The sequence below is a fragment of the Oncorhynchus gorbuscha genome, linkage group LG13, assembly GCF_021184085.1.
Source record: "Oncorhynchus gorbuscha isolate QuinsamMale2020 ecotype Even-year linkage group LG13, OgorEven_v1.0, whole genome shotgun sequence".
Lineage (NCBI taxonomy): Eukaryota > Metazoa > Chordata > Actinopteri > Salmoniformes > Salmonidae > Oncorhynchus > Oncorhynchus gorbuscha.
Genome location: NC_060185.1, coordinates 89910897 through 89928159, shown reverse-complemented (window position 1 = coordinate 89928159; position 17263 = coordinate 89910897). Strand labels below are relative to the sequence as shown.

Sequence of the window (17263 nt, the reverse complement as noted above, 5' to 3'; positions counted from 1 at the left end):
TAATCTATCATGTGCGAAAAACACACACAGAGCATAAGGAATGCAAGTGTGGTGTGTGTGGAAAATACTTATGTTCGACAGAAAGTATGACAGGTCACCTACAAACTCATACCGAAAAAAACATTTCTTGTCATGTTTGTGGCAAATGTTTCTCTAAGAATGGTGATCTCAAAACACATATTAGGAGTCATACAGGAGAGAAACCATATCAGTGTACTCAATGTAGTAAATGCTACACACAGAAAGTACACCTTAAAAATCATATGAGAACTCATACAGGGGAGAAACCATTTAGGTGTATAGAATGTGGGAAATACTTCACACAGAAGAATACCCTGTCCAATCACATGATGATCCACAGAGGAGAGAAACCATATCAGTGCAAAATATGTGGAAAAAGCTTCACTGAAAGTGGAACCCTGAGCAGGCATATGAGAGTTCACACAGGGGAGAAACCACATCAGTGCCAAGAATGTGGGAAATGCTTCACTGAACGTGGAAACTTGACTAAACATATAAAGATCCACAGAGGGGAGAAATCCTATTGTTGCAGCTACTGTAGCAGATGCTTTACTGATGAAGCAAATTGTAAAAGACACATGAGGACCGTTCACAACAATGAGAACATATGACAATTGAGTTAATCCTGAGTAGAGTAAAACCTGGAGATAGAAAAGCTAATGTATAGAACTCACACAATCCCGTGCCCTGCTCTACGTGACGGATAAACGTGTATTTTCCATACATTTCTTCAGCATGTTGGAGTTTTCCACATCATATTTTCATCACATCTTCTACTACAACCCTATTATGGATATGTGGGCATTTCTGTTCAAATGTTTTGTTTATTTTATTGCAAACTTAATTGTATTTCCATGTGAATTACCTGTATAAATAAAGGTTAAATGAAAAAAAGCAATCAGAGTTCTTGCTCATGTAAGAACATGGCTGAGCTCTTTAAATCACCACTTCATTAAGTCAGGATTCCTATTTGACTCAGCCATGCCTCCTTGCCCTTCCAACATTTCCTCATCTCCCACCCCTTCTAATGCGACTATCCCCGATGCTTCTCCCTCCTTTTCCCCTGCCCCACTACAAAGTTTCTCCCTGCCGGCGGTCACTGAGTCTGAGGTGTTAAAGGAGCTCCTTAAACCTGACCCCCCAAAAAACATCTGGGTCAGATGGTTTAGACCCTTTCTTCATTAAGGTTGTTGCCCCTGTCATCGCCAAGCCTTTTTAACCTGTCTCTCCTCTCTGAAGAGGTTCCCATTGCTTGGATGGCAGCCACGGTTCGGCCTTTATTTAAAGGGGGAGATCAAGCTGATCCTAACTGTTATAGGCCTATTTCTATTTTGCCCTGTTAAAAGTGTTGAAAAAACTTGCCAATAATCAATTGACTGGCTTTCTTGATGTTTATAGTATTCTCTCTGGTATGCAATCTGGTTTCTGCTCAGGTTATGGATGTGTCACTGCAACCTTAAAGGTCCTCAATGATGTCCCCATTGCCCTTGATTCTAAGCAATGTTGTGGTGCTATTTTTATTGACTTGGCCAAAGCTTTTGATACAGTAGACCATCCATTCTTGTGGGCCGGCCAAGGAGTATTGGTGTCTCTGAGGCGTCTTTGGCCTGGTTTGCTAACTACCTCTCTCAAAGAGTGCAGTGTATAAAGTCAGAACATCTGCTGTCTCAACCAGTGCCTGTCACCAAGGGAGTACCCCCAGGCTCGATCCTAGGCCCCACACTCTTCTTACATCACCAACATAGCTCAGGCAGTAGGAAGCTCTCTCATCCATTTACAGTATATCACAAAAGTGAATATTTGAGCATATTGTTTCATGTGACAACACTGAAGAAATAACACTTTGCTATAATGTAAATTAGTGAGTGTGCAGCTTGTATAACTGTAAATTTGCTGTCCCCTCAAAATAACTCACACAGCCATTAATGTCTAAACCGCTGGCAACAAAAGTGAGTACACTCCTAAGTGAAAATGTCCAAATTATATACATACATACCATATAATACATCTCTGTATATATGTTTCAAGACCTACTGGTTGATATGTATTTATAAAACCCTCTTAGGCCTCACTCCCTCCTATCTGAGAAATCTACTGCAGCACTCATCCTCCACATACAACACCCGTTCTGCCAGTCACATTCTGTTAAAGGTCCCCAAAGCACACACATACCTGGGTCGCTCCTCTTTTCAGTTTGCTGCAGCTAGCGACTGGAACGAGCTGCAATAAACACTCAAACTGGACAGTTTTATCTCAATCTTTTCATTCAAAGACTCAATCATGGACACTCTTACTGGCAGTTGTGGCTGCCTTGCGTGATGTATTGTTGTATCTACATTCTTGCCCTTTGTGCTGTTGTCTGTGCCCAAAGATGTTTGTACCATGTTTTGTGCTGCTACCATGTTGTGTTGTCATGTGTTGCTGCCTGCTATGTTGTTGTCTTATAGGTCCCTGTGTAGTGTCTCTCTTGTCGTGATGTGTGTTTTGTTCTATATTTATATTTTATTTATTTTATTTTTAATCCCAGCTCCCGTCCCCGCAGGAGGCCTTTTTACCTTTTGGTAGGCCTTCGTTGTAAGTAAGAATTTGTTCTTAACTGACATGCCCAGTTAAATAAAGTTAAAATAAAATAATATGTATTGCAGATTGACGCAAATTACATTTCAGTCACTTAACAGTCTCAACCAAGTTCTGCTTATACTTGTTTCATCATGGGAAGATGTTGGTTAGGCTACATTGCTTATTACCTTTTCAAAAACATGAAATGTTGGATACAACGTATATAGCATTAGACACGTCATCATTTTTTTGTTGTTGAGACTTTTACAATAGAGAGACTACTTGTGTGTAGCCACACGATGGCGCCCACGGCCAAAGCCATTCGGTGAGGCGGAAGCTGTCATTTTCAAAAAGGAAACGTAAGAGATTTGATCTCTCTTCCGGATAATAGTTTTTTTTAACGTGTTTTGTATGATATAATCAAAGAGTTTCTAAACCCAGACGCGCAACATCGCAAGCAGACCAGACCGGGGTTTGAGAAGTCAATGAGAGAAGTAAAAAGTTATTCCTTAGTTGTTCATTTTCTCGAAATCCAAAGGCACAACCTATATTCGAGCCAAGTCGTTGAACATGTTATTACTCCAAACTCGTGAAAGTGACAAACTGACGCTTTTTCATCTAGCTCCCATTGGAAACGACAGGTTGTGGTCTATCTTGGGTTAGTTTGACACGATGATGTGTTTCTGCGCATGAGCATAGCTATCCAACGTCGCCTACAAGTCTTCATACTGTACTCTCTTTGATATAATATGTATCTCTATATCTATTACTGGTACATAACCATTATACCATAGAATAAGAAGCCCACTTGCTACACTTTGACTACGTGAAATGTAACGTTATAGGCGGAACAGTACCAACTTGTCGACTTTCATTCCGGTCAAAATGTCTAAACTACAGTTGCTGAACGTGTATGTTACTGAACGACTAACAGCGGCTGTTGCAGAGATATCCGTGGCGGTCGACAGGACAGTAGTAGAGTTGTATGAAGAAATCTCCCGTTCCAAGGAGGAGAATAACCGTCTGCGAAGGCTGTTGGATTTGGTTTTCAACCCGGAGATAAAGTTACACAAAGCAGGTTTGTATTGCCAAGCTACACTTCGTTTACAGCTACATTGGGGTCGGACCCCATTCATAGTCATAGATGCTCACTGATGCTGCAGCCCAATTGATGATAGTATCTTCTGGTCAGGGGACTTCTGTTAATAATAAGAGCCCCGACTCTCGTTCTTAACATTAAAAAGCATCGCTTGGGGTACGGTTTTGGAAAAATAAGGAACATAAGGAACGTATCCTTCATCTCAACAATAAACTATTTCCAAAATGACTGTACACAGTAGGATTGGGGTTAGTGTTCCCACGGCCATATCTCCATGTTTACAGCTCTTTTTTTAAATTGTATTTTTACAGAAGACAAATGGAAGACACAGTCGGTCACCTGTGCTAATTAGCTATCTAGCGTGGGCCGAACACCTGTGTGTATTAGAGGTCGACCTCTAGTGTGTATCCAGAACTGGGGAGGAAGTGTAGTTCGACAACTGGGGGCACACACAGCATATAGATAGATCTGTGCACACACAGCATATAGATAGATCTGTGCACACACAGCATACATCTGTGCACACACAGCATATAGATAGATCTGTGCACACACATATATAGATAGATCTGTGCACACACAGCATATAGATAGATGTGCACACACAGCATATAGATAGATCTGTGCACACACAGCATATAGATAGATCTGTGCACACACAGCATATAGATAGATCTGTGCACACACAGCATATAGATAGATCTGTGCACACACAGCATATAGATAGATCTGTGCACACACAGCATATAGATAGATCTGTGCACACACAGCATATAGATAGATCTGTGCACACACAGCATATAGATAGATCTGTGCACACACAGCATATAGATAGATCTGTGCACACACAGCATATAGATAGATCTGTGCACACACAGCATATAGATAGATCTGTGCACACACAGCATATAGATCTGTGCAGTAAGTGTATTAGTATTTATTTGAGAGATTATATATTGCAGATCACGGTTATAAGCATATGTTTCGAATGAAGGACCCAACTTACTTGGTCATTCGTTAGTGATGGGGGAAAAAGGAGATAGTTAGTTACATATAAGGATATTTTTTTGATTATATATTCCATCGTTTTGAAAATATAGCAATGTATATATTTTTTTTTTGCTCATTCACCAAAACTCCATATCCTTTTCTCCATGTTCTTTTTAAAAGGAGAGCCAATTAGTTTTCAGCACAATTATTTCCATGACTGATCAAAACGTGTTTTCTCCCTCTTGTCCCTCAGGAAGCCGGTCAGACCCCGGTGCAGCTGTATAGCACGTGTAGGAACCTATTCAGGCTACCTCTGTATTAGCTCAACTTACATGAATCAAACTGATATCAAGTTAATACAAGAATTGAGCTTCAATTGTAATATTGACTCTATAAAGATGTTTTAATCAATAACATGGAAGTGATCAAATAGCTCAGTAGCATTTTTAACATTGAATTCTAAGTAGCTTTATACTTCTCCATCAGATGCCCGGCAGCTCACTCTCCCCATATCTGAAGAGGAGGTTCCCCCTGAGCAGCAGCACTGTGAGCAGGAGTGGAGCCCCAGTCTGATTCAGGAGGACCCAGTGCCCACACAGATTAAAGAGGAACAGGAGGAACTACAGACCAGTCAAGAGGAAGATCAGCTTCTAGGGCTCTTTGATACCAAAGACTCCATATTCACTTCTCCCTGTGTGGAAAGTGACTGTGATCAGGAGAACCCATCTCAGCCCTCACATCTACACCAAACCCAAACTGTGGAGGACAGAGAGAGGGACTCTCTACTCACCGACACATCTATAGAGATCAAAATAGAACCTGATGTAGAGGACTACAGAGTATCAGAACCAGCCAGTGACTCTCAGCCCCTCTCAGCAGTAACTCCAGACTGTTCTGCAGCTCAGAGTGAAAACATGGAAAGTGATCATGAGGTGGAGAGTGGAGGACAACAATCAGGATCTAAGACACTCCAATCAAAGAGAAAACAGATTGAGAATGGAGAAAGCTCTCATACCAGTGCTGGAGGCAGGACGGCCACTATGTTGCCCCGTTTGACATCTAGTCAAACGTATGCTGCTCCTAATTGTTGTAAGGTGTGTGAAATATTTCTTTAATTTGCGAAAAACACACACGGAGCATAAAGAATGCCAGTGTGGTGTGTGTGGAAAAAAACCTATATATTCTACAGAAAGTATGACAGGTCTCCTACAAACTCATACGGAAGAAAACATTTCTTGTCATGATTGTGGCAAATTTTTCTCTAAAGAATAGAGATCACACAATACATAGGAGTCACACAGGAGACAAACCATATGGGTGTAATCAATGTAGGACATACTACACACAGAACGTACATCTTAACCTGTTAACGCCTGTTGTGACATGTCACGGTGTCTTTAAACACCTGGGGCCTCATTTATCAGTGTGTACGCACAAAACATTCTCTAAACACACCTGGGGCCTCATTTATCAGTGTGTACGCACAAAACATTCTCTAAACACACCTGGGGCCTCATTTATCAGTGTGTACTCACAAAACATTCTCTAAACACACCTGGGGCCTCATTTATCAGTGTGTACGCACAAAACATTCTCTAAACACACCTGGGGCCTCATTTATCAGTGTGTACTCACAAAACATTCTCTAAACCTAGCATGTCACGGTGTCTTTAAACACCTGGGGCCTCATTTATCAGTGTGTACTCACAAAACATTCTCTGAACCTAGCATGTCACGGTGTCTTTAAACACCTGGGGCCTCATTTATCAGTGTGTACGCACAAAACATTCTCTAAACCTAGCATGTCACAGTGTCTTTAAACACCTGGGCCCTCATTTATGGTCCTTCTGTAGCTCAGTTGGTGGAGCATGGCGCTTGTAACGCCAGGGTAGTGGGTTCGATCCCCGGGACCACCCATACGTAGAATGTATGCACACATGACTGTAAGTCGCTTTGGATAAAAGCGTCTGCTAAATGGCATATATTATTATTATTATATTATTTATCAGTGTGTACGCACAAAACATTCTCTAAACACACCTGGGGCCTCATTTATCAGTGTGTACTCACAAAACATTCTCTAAACCTAGCATGTCACAGTGTCTTTAAACACCTGGGCCCTCATTTATCAGTGTGTACGCACAAAACATTCTCTAAACACACCTGGGGCCTCATTTATCAGTGTGTACTCACAAAACATTCTCTAAACCTAGCATGTCACGGTGTCTTTAAACACCTGGGGCCTCATTTATCAGTGTGTACTCACAAAACATTCTCTAAACCTAGCATGTCACGGTGTCTTTAAACACCTGGGGCCTCATTTATCAGTGTGTACGCACAAAACATTCTCTAAACCTAGCATGTCACAGTGTCTTTAAACACCTGGGCCCTCATTTATCAGTGTGTACGCACAAAACATTCTCTAAACACACCTGGGGCCTCATTTATCAGTGTGTACTCACAAAACATTCTCTAAACCTAGCATGTCACGGTGTCTTTAAACACCTGGGGCCTCATTTATCAGTGTGTACTCACAAAACATTCTCTAAACCTAGCATGTCACGGTGTCTTTAAACACCTGGGGCCTCATTTATCAGTGTGTACTCACAAAACATTCTCTAAACCTAGCATGTCACGGTGTCTTTAAACACCTGGGGCCTCATTTATCAGTGTGTACTCACAAAACATTCTCTAAACCTAGCATGCGCCAGTTTTCCCACAAAGGTTGGCATTCATCAGTTTTGAACCTGATAGGAAAGTGTTCGTATCTCCGCCCATTCATATACACAACTCCTAGTGGTTGATCAACTGTATTGCAGGCCAATGTCATTTTGGTGGAATTGGTTTGATGGAAATGATAATAATGGCTAATATAAAGACAATGTAAACCTAATGATAAAACTGATGCATTTGCTGTTGGTATTTGCATATGTATATTAATTTTACTTTTACTATTTAAAGTCCTAAATCATAATCACATTACAGGACATGCCTGTTATTATATAGGACTAAATCATAATCACATTACAGGACATGTCTGTAAGTCGCTCTGGATAAGAGCGTCTGCTAAATGACTTAAATGTAAATGTAAATGTTATTATATAGGACTAAATCATAATCATATTACAGGACATGTCTCTGTTATTATATAGGACTAAATCATAATCATATTACAGGACATGCCTGTTATTATATAGGACTAAATCATAATCATAGTACAGGACATGACTAAATCATAATGTTATTATGTTGTTATATAGGACTAAATCATAATCATAGTACAGGACATGCCTGTTATTATATAGGACTAAATCATAATCATATTACAGGACATGCCTGTTATTTATTATATAGTACAGGACTGTTGTTATAAATCATAATCATAGTACAGGACATGCCTGTTATTATATAGGACTAAATCATAATCATATTACAGGACATGCCTGTTATTATATAGGACTAAATCATAATCATATTACAGGACATGCCTGTTATTATATAGGACTAAATCATAATCATATTACAGGACATGCCTGTTATTATATAGGACTAAATCATAATCATAGTACAGGACATGCCTGTTGTTATATAGGACTAAATCATAATCATAGTACAGGACATGTCTCTTATTATATAGGACTAAATCATAATCATATTACAGGACATGTCTATTATTATATAGGACTAAATCATAATCATATTACAGGACATGCCTGTTATTATATAGGACTAAATCATAATCATATTACAGGACATGCCTGTTATTATATAGGACTAAATCATAATCATAGTACAGGACATGCCTGTTATTATATAGGACTAAATTATAATCATATTACAGGACATGCCTGTTATTATATAGGACTAAATCATAATCATAGTACAGGACATGCCTGTTATTATATAGGACTAAATCATAATCATATTACAGGACATGTCTATTATTATTATATAGGACTAAATCATAATCACATTACAGGACATGTCTATTATTATTATATAGGACTAAATCATAATCACATTACAGGACATGTCTCTATTATTATTATATAGGACTAAATCATAATCACATTACAGGACATGTCTCTATTATTATATAGGACTAAATCATAATCACATTACAGAACATGTCTCTATTATTATATAGGACTAAATCATAATCATATTACAGGACATGTCTCTATTATTATTATATAGGACTAAATCATAATCACATTACAGGACATGTCTCTATTATTATATAGGACTAAATCATAATCACATTACAGGACATGTCTCTATTATTATATAGGACTAAATTAATATTACAGGACATGTCTCTAAATCATAATCATATTACAGGACATGTCTCTATTATTATTATTATATTGGACTAAATCATAATCATATTACAGGACATGTCTCTATTATTATATAGGACTAAATCATAATCACATTACAGGACATGTCTCTATTATTATATAGGACTAAATCATAATCATATTGGAGGACATGTCTCTATTATTATATAGGACTAAATCATAATCATATTGGAGGACATGTCTCTATTATTATATAGGACTAAATCATAATCATATTACAGGACATGCCTGTTATTATATAGGACTAAATCATAATCATATTACAGGACATGTCTGTTATTATATAGGACTAAATCATAATCACATTACAGGACATGTCTCTATTATTATATAGGACTAAATCATAATCATATTACAGGACATGCCTGTTATTACATAGGACTAAATCATAATCATATTACAGGACATGTCTATTATTATATAGGACTAAATCATAATCATATTACAGGACATGTCTATTATTATTATATAGGACTAAATCATAATCACATTACAGGACATGTCTCTATTATTATATAGGACTAAATCATAATCATATTACAGGACATGCCTGTTATTACATAGGACTAAATCATAATCATATTACAGGACATGTCTATTATTATATAGGACTAAATCATAATCATATTACAGGACATGTCTATTATTATTATATAGGACTAAATCATAATCACATTACAGGACATGTCCTATTATTATATAGGACTAAATCATAATCATATTACAGGACATGTCTCTATTATTATATAGGACTAAATCATAATCATATTACAGGACATGTCTATTATTATTATATAGGACTAAATCATAATCACATTACAGGACATGTCTATTATTATTATATAGGACTAAATCATAATCACATTACAGGACATGTCTATTATTATTATATAGGACTAAATCATAATCATATTACAGGACATGTCTCTATTATTATATAGGACTAAATCATAATCACATTACAGGACATGTCCCTATTATTATATAGGACTAAATCATAATCACATTACAGGACATGTCTCTATTATTATATAGGACTAAATCATAATCACATTACAGGACATGTATTATTATTATATAGGACTAAATCATAATCACATTACAGGACATGTCTCTATTATTATTATATAGGACTAAATCATAATCACATTACAGGACATGTCTCTATTATTATATAGGACTAAATCATAATCATAATCATATTACAGGACATGTCTCTATTATTATATAGGACTAAATCATAATCATATTACAGGACATGTCTCTATTATTATTATATAGGACTAAATCATAATCACATTACAGGACATGTCTCTATTATTATATAGGACTAAATCATAATCACATTACAGGACATGTCTCTATTATTATATAGGACTAAATCATAATCACATTACAGGACATGTCTCTATTATTATATAGGACTAAATCTATTATTATTATTATATTGGACTAAATCATAATCATATTACAGGACATGTCTCTATTATTATATAGGACTAAATCATAATCATATTACAGGACATGTCTCTATTATTATATAGGACTAAATCTAAATCATAATCATATTATTATTATAGGACTAAATCATCTCTATTACAGGACATTATTATTATATAGGACTAAATCATAATCATATTACAGGACATGTCTCTATTATTATTATATAGGACTAAATCATAATCATATTACAGGACATGTCTATTATTATTATATAGGACTAAATATAGGACTAAATCATAATCACATTACAGGACATGTCTCTATTATTATATAGGACTAAATCATAATCATATTACAGGACATGTCTCTATTATTATTATTATATAGGACTAAATCATAATCATATTACAGGACATGTCTCTATTATTATTATTATATAGGACTAAATCATAATCATATTACAGGACATGTCTCTATTATTATATAGGACTAAATCATAATCATATTACAGGACATGTCTATTATTATATAGGACTAAATCATAATCATATTACAGGACATGTCTATTATTATTATATAGGACTAAATCATAATCACATTACAGGACATGTCTCTATTATTATATAGGACTAAATCATAATCACATTATAGGACATGTCTCTATTATTATATATGACTAAATCATAATCACATTACAGGACATCTCTATTATTATTATTATTATATAGGACTAAATCATAATCACATTACAGGACATGTCTGTTATTATATAGGACTAAATCATAATCACATTACAGGACATGTCTCTATTATTATATATGACTAAATCATAATCACATTACAGGACATGTCTCTATTATTATATATGACTAAATCATAATCATATTACAGGACATGTCTATTATTATATAGGACTAAATCATAATCATATTACAGGACATGTCTCTATTATTATATAGGACTAAATCATAATCACATTACAGGACATGTCTGTTATTATATAGGACTAAATCATAATCATATTACAGGACATGATCAGATACTTCAGTTGTAAGTGGCTCTGCGCTCACATTTTACAGTTGATAGACAACTTTTTCACTGTTACAAACGTAGACTTCTCTTTTTTAACAAGAGCCTTTAAAGAAATCAAATGTCTCCAGTGCTGCTGCTGATGGGCTTATTGGTTGTCTGGCTATATATATTACACAGGCAGTGACCTACTTGTTGGTTGACTCATATCAACATCTCTGTGCATTAGTGGTGGGGTTGGCTAAATAACTACAACAGAACAGTGATAAAGGAAATGAAAAATGCCCAGAGCTCGTGGCTGATCGGTACCGGAGCAAAATTGAAATGGGCAGACGCTCCACGTCAATTTATTTTTTATACACTCCACGCTCCAGCCAAATTACACAAGTCCTTAGTGATGTGGACACTGCCCCACTACAGCCCCACTTCCATCCTCTGGTGTGGACTATGTTAAGTCCTTAGTGATGTGGACACCGCCCCACTACAGCCCCACTTCCATCCTCTGGTGTGGACCATGTTAAGTCCTTAGTGATGTGGACACCGCCCCACTACAGCCCCACTTCCATCCTCTGGTGTGGACCATGTTAAGTCCTTAGTGATGTGGACACCGCCCCACTACAGCCCCACTTCCATCCTCTGGTGTGGACCATGTTAAGTCCTTAGTGATGTGGACACCACCCCACTACAGCCCCACTTCCATCCTCTGGTGTGGACCATGTTAAGTCCTTAGTGATGTGGACACCGCCCCACTACAGCCCCACTTCCATCCTCTGGTGTGGACCATGTTAAGTCCTTAGTGATGTGGACACCGCCCCACTACAGCCCCACTTCCATCCTCTGGTGTGGACCATGTTAAGTCCTTAGTGATGTGGACACCGCCCCACTACAGCCCCACTTCCATCCTCTGGTGTGGACCATGTTAAGTCCTTAGTGATGTGGACACCGCCCCACTACAGCCCCGTCGATGTGGATGGGGGCGTGCTCTCCCCTCTTTCTCCTATAGCCCACGATCAGCTCCTTGGTCTTACTGACGTTGAAGGAGAGGTTGTTATCCTGGCACCTCACTGCCAAGTCTCTGACCTGCTCCCTGTCGGCTGCCTTGCCCATGACCAGGCTGACCACCTTCATGTTGTCAGCAAACTTAATGATGGTGTTGGAGTTATACGTGACCACACAGTCGTGAGTGAACAGGGAGTAGACGAGGGGACTAAGCACACACCCTTGAGGGGCCCCTATGTTGATTGTCAGCGTGGCGGAGGTGTTTTTGCCTACCCTGTCCAATCATATCCAGGTGGAGGAGGGCAGTGTAAAGTGCAGTAGACTGTGTCATCTGTGGGTCTGTTGGGGCGGTATGCAAATTGAAATGGGTCATTCAATAGCCAGCAATGCTCGAAAGTAAATAGACCCGTAGACTATTTAAAATATTTGAGCATATGGATATGCTACAGCATTGTTGTGCGATAGGAACGTGACATCATAGCCTTTCATCTCAGAGCCTATCCCAAGGCAGGAGATAGAAACACCATAATGTATTGATAAGTTAAATATTGAACAACAATTAGTCTTTTTCATAAAAGTGTGGGCTGTAGCATTTATTTTTAAATGGTTCGAATAGACAATCAATCTTGCAGAATGCGCGGCCAGTGATTGACCACGGCTACAGGCAGCATGCATTTTTAGATTTAAAAAAACGCTACAAAAATGTGATCAAATTTGCCATTGTGCTTTCTTTTAGAAATGGTCATGGCCCAGTTCCAACATCTCTATATCATACAGCAAATTAGTTTGGCTCTGATTTATCAATGACAACATGCATATATGTTGCATGCAACAGTTTGATAAATCCCAATAATTTGTCACGCAATGCATTTTCAGACTGGTTGAACAATAACCATCTCAAAAGTAGTGTATGTGTGTGTGTGTGGTGTGTGCGCGCGTGCGTGCGTGTGTGTGTGTGTGTGTGTGCGTGCGTGCGTGCGTGTGTGTGTGTGGTGTGTGTGCGTGTGTGTGTGTGTGTGTGTGTGCGCGTGTGTGTGTGGTGTGTGCGCGTGCGTGCGTGTGTGTGTGTGTGGTGTGTGCGCGTGCGTGCGTGTGTGTGGTGTGTGCGCGTGCGCGTGTGTGTGTGTGCGCGTGCGTGCGTGCGTGCGCACGTGTGTGGTGTGCGTGCGTGCGTGTGTGTGTGTGTGCACTCTGGCTGGCTGTATTTCATACGTGTTCATCTTTTTTTCAGCATCTCACCCTAGCAACGTTCAACTGTTTAAGATGCGTTTGCATTCATCACTATGACGACAGTGATTAACGGCTAATAATAATAATAGTAACTCATTATGATGATGATGATGATGATGATGATGATGATAATAATAATAATGATGATAATGAGATGATGATAATGATGATAATAATAATAATGATAATGATGATATTAATAATAATGATGATGATAATGATGATGATAATAATAATAATGATGATGATGATGATGATAATAATAATGATAATGATGATATTAATAATAATAATAATGATGATGATAATGATGATAATAATAATAATAATGATAATGATGATATTAATAATAATAATAATGATGATGATAATGATGATAATAATAATAATGATGATAATGATGATGATGATGATAATGATAATGATGATGATGATGATATTGTATGATTATTTGGTTAGGTTGCCACAGGCCTGAACCAAGCTAATACAAGAGGACGTCCAGCTACTGACACCATACACCCTCCAAAGCCACCCAAAGTGGTCCGTACTGGAGTTACTGATGATGTCCGCACGGATCAAATTGAACACTGGCCAGTGAAGTGTGAGACGCGGGGTCGCTGCAAAGTCTGCCAGAAAAATGGAACGAATACCCTCTGTCAGAAATGTGACGTAAGACTGTGTTTCACTTTTGAGAGGAATTGCTACAAGTTGTACCACATGCCTTAGTGCAAGATGTTTACGATGCAGAAATAATTACACACTGACACGATGAACAACTTGTTCAATATATACGATGCTTCTTTTGGAACGTGGATTTCAGAAGTGATGAGTCAGGCTTCATGATGAACGTTTATATTTCGGTGGTTTTATGCCATTGTATTGATATTGTTGTATTTAAACGCAATGTTACACATTGATACACACACACACTCTCTTCTGTCTTTATCAGAGTTGAATATGTTATGAATTATTATTGAGATTCTGTGTATTTATGAAGATTTTGCCATTTCTTTTGCAATTCCAGACTTAACTCAGGGTTATACTTGGTTCACATTGAAAAAGAGCTGTAAGATTTGATAAACTGAGTGGTTTCTGTGTTTTGTATTTAAAAGAGACATGTTACAGTATATGTAATATGTTATTTGTGTCTCCTAATCACAGCTTCATGTTCATGCAAGGACAACTGGGTCTGGGTATCTAAGGGTTAAATGTCACATGAGAACTCATTCAAGGGAGAAATAATTTAGGTGTATATGCAGGTGGTACCGGTACTGAGTCAGTGTGGAGGATATATACAGGTGGTACCGGTACTGAGTCAGTGTGGAGGATATATACAGGGGGCACCGGTACCGAGTCAGTGTGGAGAATATATACAGGTGGTACCGGGACTGAGTCAGTGTGGAGGATATATACAGGGGGCACCGAGTCAGTGTGGAGAATATATACAGGTGGTACTGGTACTGAGTCAGTGTGGAGGATATAGTCAGTCAGTGTGGAGAATATATACAGGTGGTACTGGTACTGAGTCAGTGTGGAGGATATATACAGGGGGCACCGGTACCGAGTCAGTGTGGAGAATATATACAGGTGGTACCGGTACTGAGTCAGTGTGGAGGATATATACAGGGGGCACCGGTACCGAGTCAGTGTGGAGAATATATACAGGTGGTACCGGTACTGAGTCAGTGTGGAGGATATATACAGGGGTACCGGTACCGGGTCAGTGTGCAGGGGTACAGGCTAGTTGAGGTAATCTGTACATGTAGGTGGGGGTGAAGTGACTATGCAAAGATAATAAACAGCGAGTAGCAGCAGTGTACAAAAGGGGGGGGGGGTAAATTGTCACGTAGCGATTTAATTGTTCAGCAGTCTTATGGCTTGGGGGTAGAAGCTGTTGAGGAGCCTTTTGGTCCTAGACTTGGCGCTCCGGTACCGCTTGCCGTGCGGTAGCAGAGAAAACAGTCTATAGCTTGGATGACTGGAGTCTATGACAATTTATGGGCTTTCCTCTGACACTGCCTAAGCGAAGGTATATACTGAACGAAAATATTAATGCAACATGTAAAGTGTTGGTTCCATGTTTCATGAGCTGAAATAAAAGATCCTATAAATGTTCCAGAAGCACAAAAAGCTTATTTCTCTAAAATGTTGTGCTCAAATTTGTTAAGATCCCTGTTAGTGAGCATTTCTCCTTTGCCAAGATAATCCATCCACCTGACAGGTGTGGCATATCAATAAGCTAATTAAACAGCATGATCATTACACAGGTGCAACTTTTGCTATGGACAGTGAAGGCCACTCTAATCTTAATTTTCAAGGTAATGGATGATTTAAATTTAGACCGCAATAGACGTCAGGAACTTGGCACCTTACCACTGTGAGCTAACCGACCAGAGCTGCATTTGTTAAATGTTATTATCAGAGTGGACTGCTGCTTTAGTGAGAGTGTTTCTTGTGAGGTTTTCTGTCCTCAGATACAGAGAGCTGTGAAAGCCTGTCTGCAGATGAAGAGGTCCCAATGAGGAGCAGTGGTTCTCCGTCCTGGCGACTCAAAGAGGGGCACATTGTTGTTTTTGCCTTAGTACTGCACAGCTGATTCAAATGATCAACTCATCATCAATCTTCAGTTGGTATTTATGTATTAATTTGTGATGCTATCCTTGATATGATCCTGCTGTTAACACATGCTAAACATGCACATGTGTGTGCGCACCCATCTATCTATCCAATGTTATCATGATTTGATATGAGATATTATACTTTAGTAATCCACCATGACCTGGTGATGTAAATAATTACATTGTCTTCCATATTCCTAGATACCCTGTAACTGAAGATTCCTTCAAAACGATTTCCTACAGTTACCATGTAGGGCACTGCACAGTTGGGTGACCAGGGCCATCTGGGACTGTCTCCTGGAGGAATTCAGGTGTGTGAAGGCTACCTTTGTCCTGCATAACTTCATGATGATGGACATGAGGACCAGGAGGGGATCTGCAGCTTGCCGCCGTGTCCCAGAGGAGAAGTCTGCAGGATGTTTCAAGCATGGGGCCCAACAATGCAGAACGGGAGGCAACCCGTCTGGGAGCTCTTCACCTCCTACTTCTTCGAAGAGGGTGCTGTTCCCTGGCAACACCATAGACTACACTATGCACAACCAAAGTCTGTTAAGAGTCATTCACATTGCAATAACAGTATTCTTCCATTTACGTAGGTATGTCAACTACAGTTATTCAATTCCTAGTTTCTCTCCCTTTGATTTCTACTTCTCAGGTGAGGGTGCTGTTTAGGTAAGGGTGTGATGTCTGTACAAAACCAAAACAGGCTATTTTAAATCACCCATGTTGAAAAAAAGTAAAACAATTAGACAGCCTATAACCCACACCTATATGCTATTGTATCAATCTGATTGATGCATTGTGCTGTGCAGTAAGCAGGCTCAGTTGTATAACTGTGGCTCCTTCCACCATCAGAGAAAAGGCAAGAGGACCAACTATGGAGAATAGTAAGACACTTCCTTATTTATATAACT

At 38.6% G+C, this 17263-nt stretch overlaps 1 protein-coding gene across 1 annotated transcript; it reads left to right on the top strand.

Annotated features, from left to right (window-relative positions):
- Window positions 1-2969: 2969 nt before the first annotated feature.
- On the top strand, window positions 2970-15090 carry LOC123993680. The gene is made up of 3 exons (XM_046296075.1): window positions 2970-3658; window positions 5156-5763; window positions 14191-15090. Exons 1-3 carry the CDS (start codon window positions 3466-3468, stop codon window positions 14455-14457), a joined length of 1068 nt encoding a protein of 355 aa, XP_046152031.1. The 5' UTR covers window positions 2970-3465; the 3' UTR covers window positions 14458-15090.
- Window positions 15091-17263: the final 2173 nt, after the last annotated feature.

Excerpts from the sequence above, each read along its gene's own strand:
- LOC123993680 (XM_046296075.1), top strand. The coding sequence starts at position 3,466 with ATGTCTAAACTACAGTTGCTGAACGTGTATGTTACTGAACGACTAACA. Across the intron at positions 3,659-5,155 it reads GATAAAGTTACACAAAGCAG|ATGCCCGGCAGCTCACTCTC; the intron begins GTTTGTATTGCC and ends CTTCTCCATCAG. Across the intron at positions 5,764-14,190 it reads CTGCTCCTAATTGTTGTAAG|GTTGCCACAGGCCTGAACCA; the intron begins GTGTGTGAAATA and ends TTATTTGGTTAG.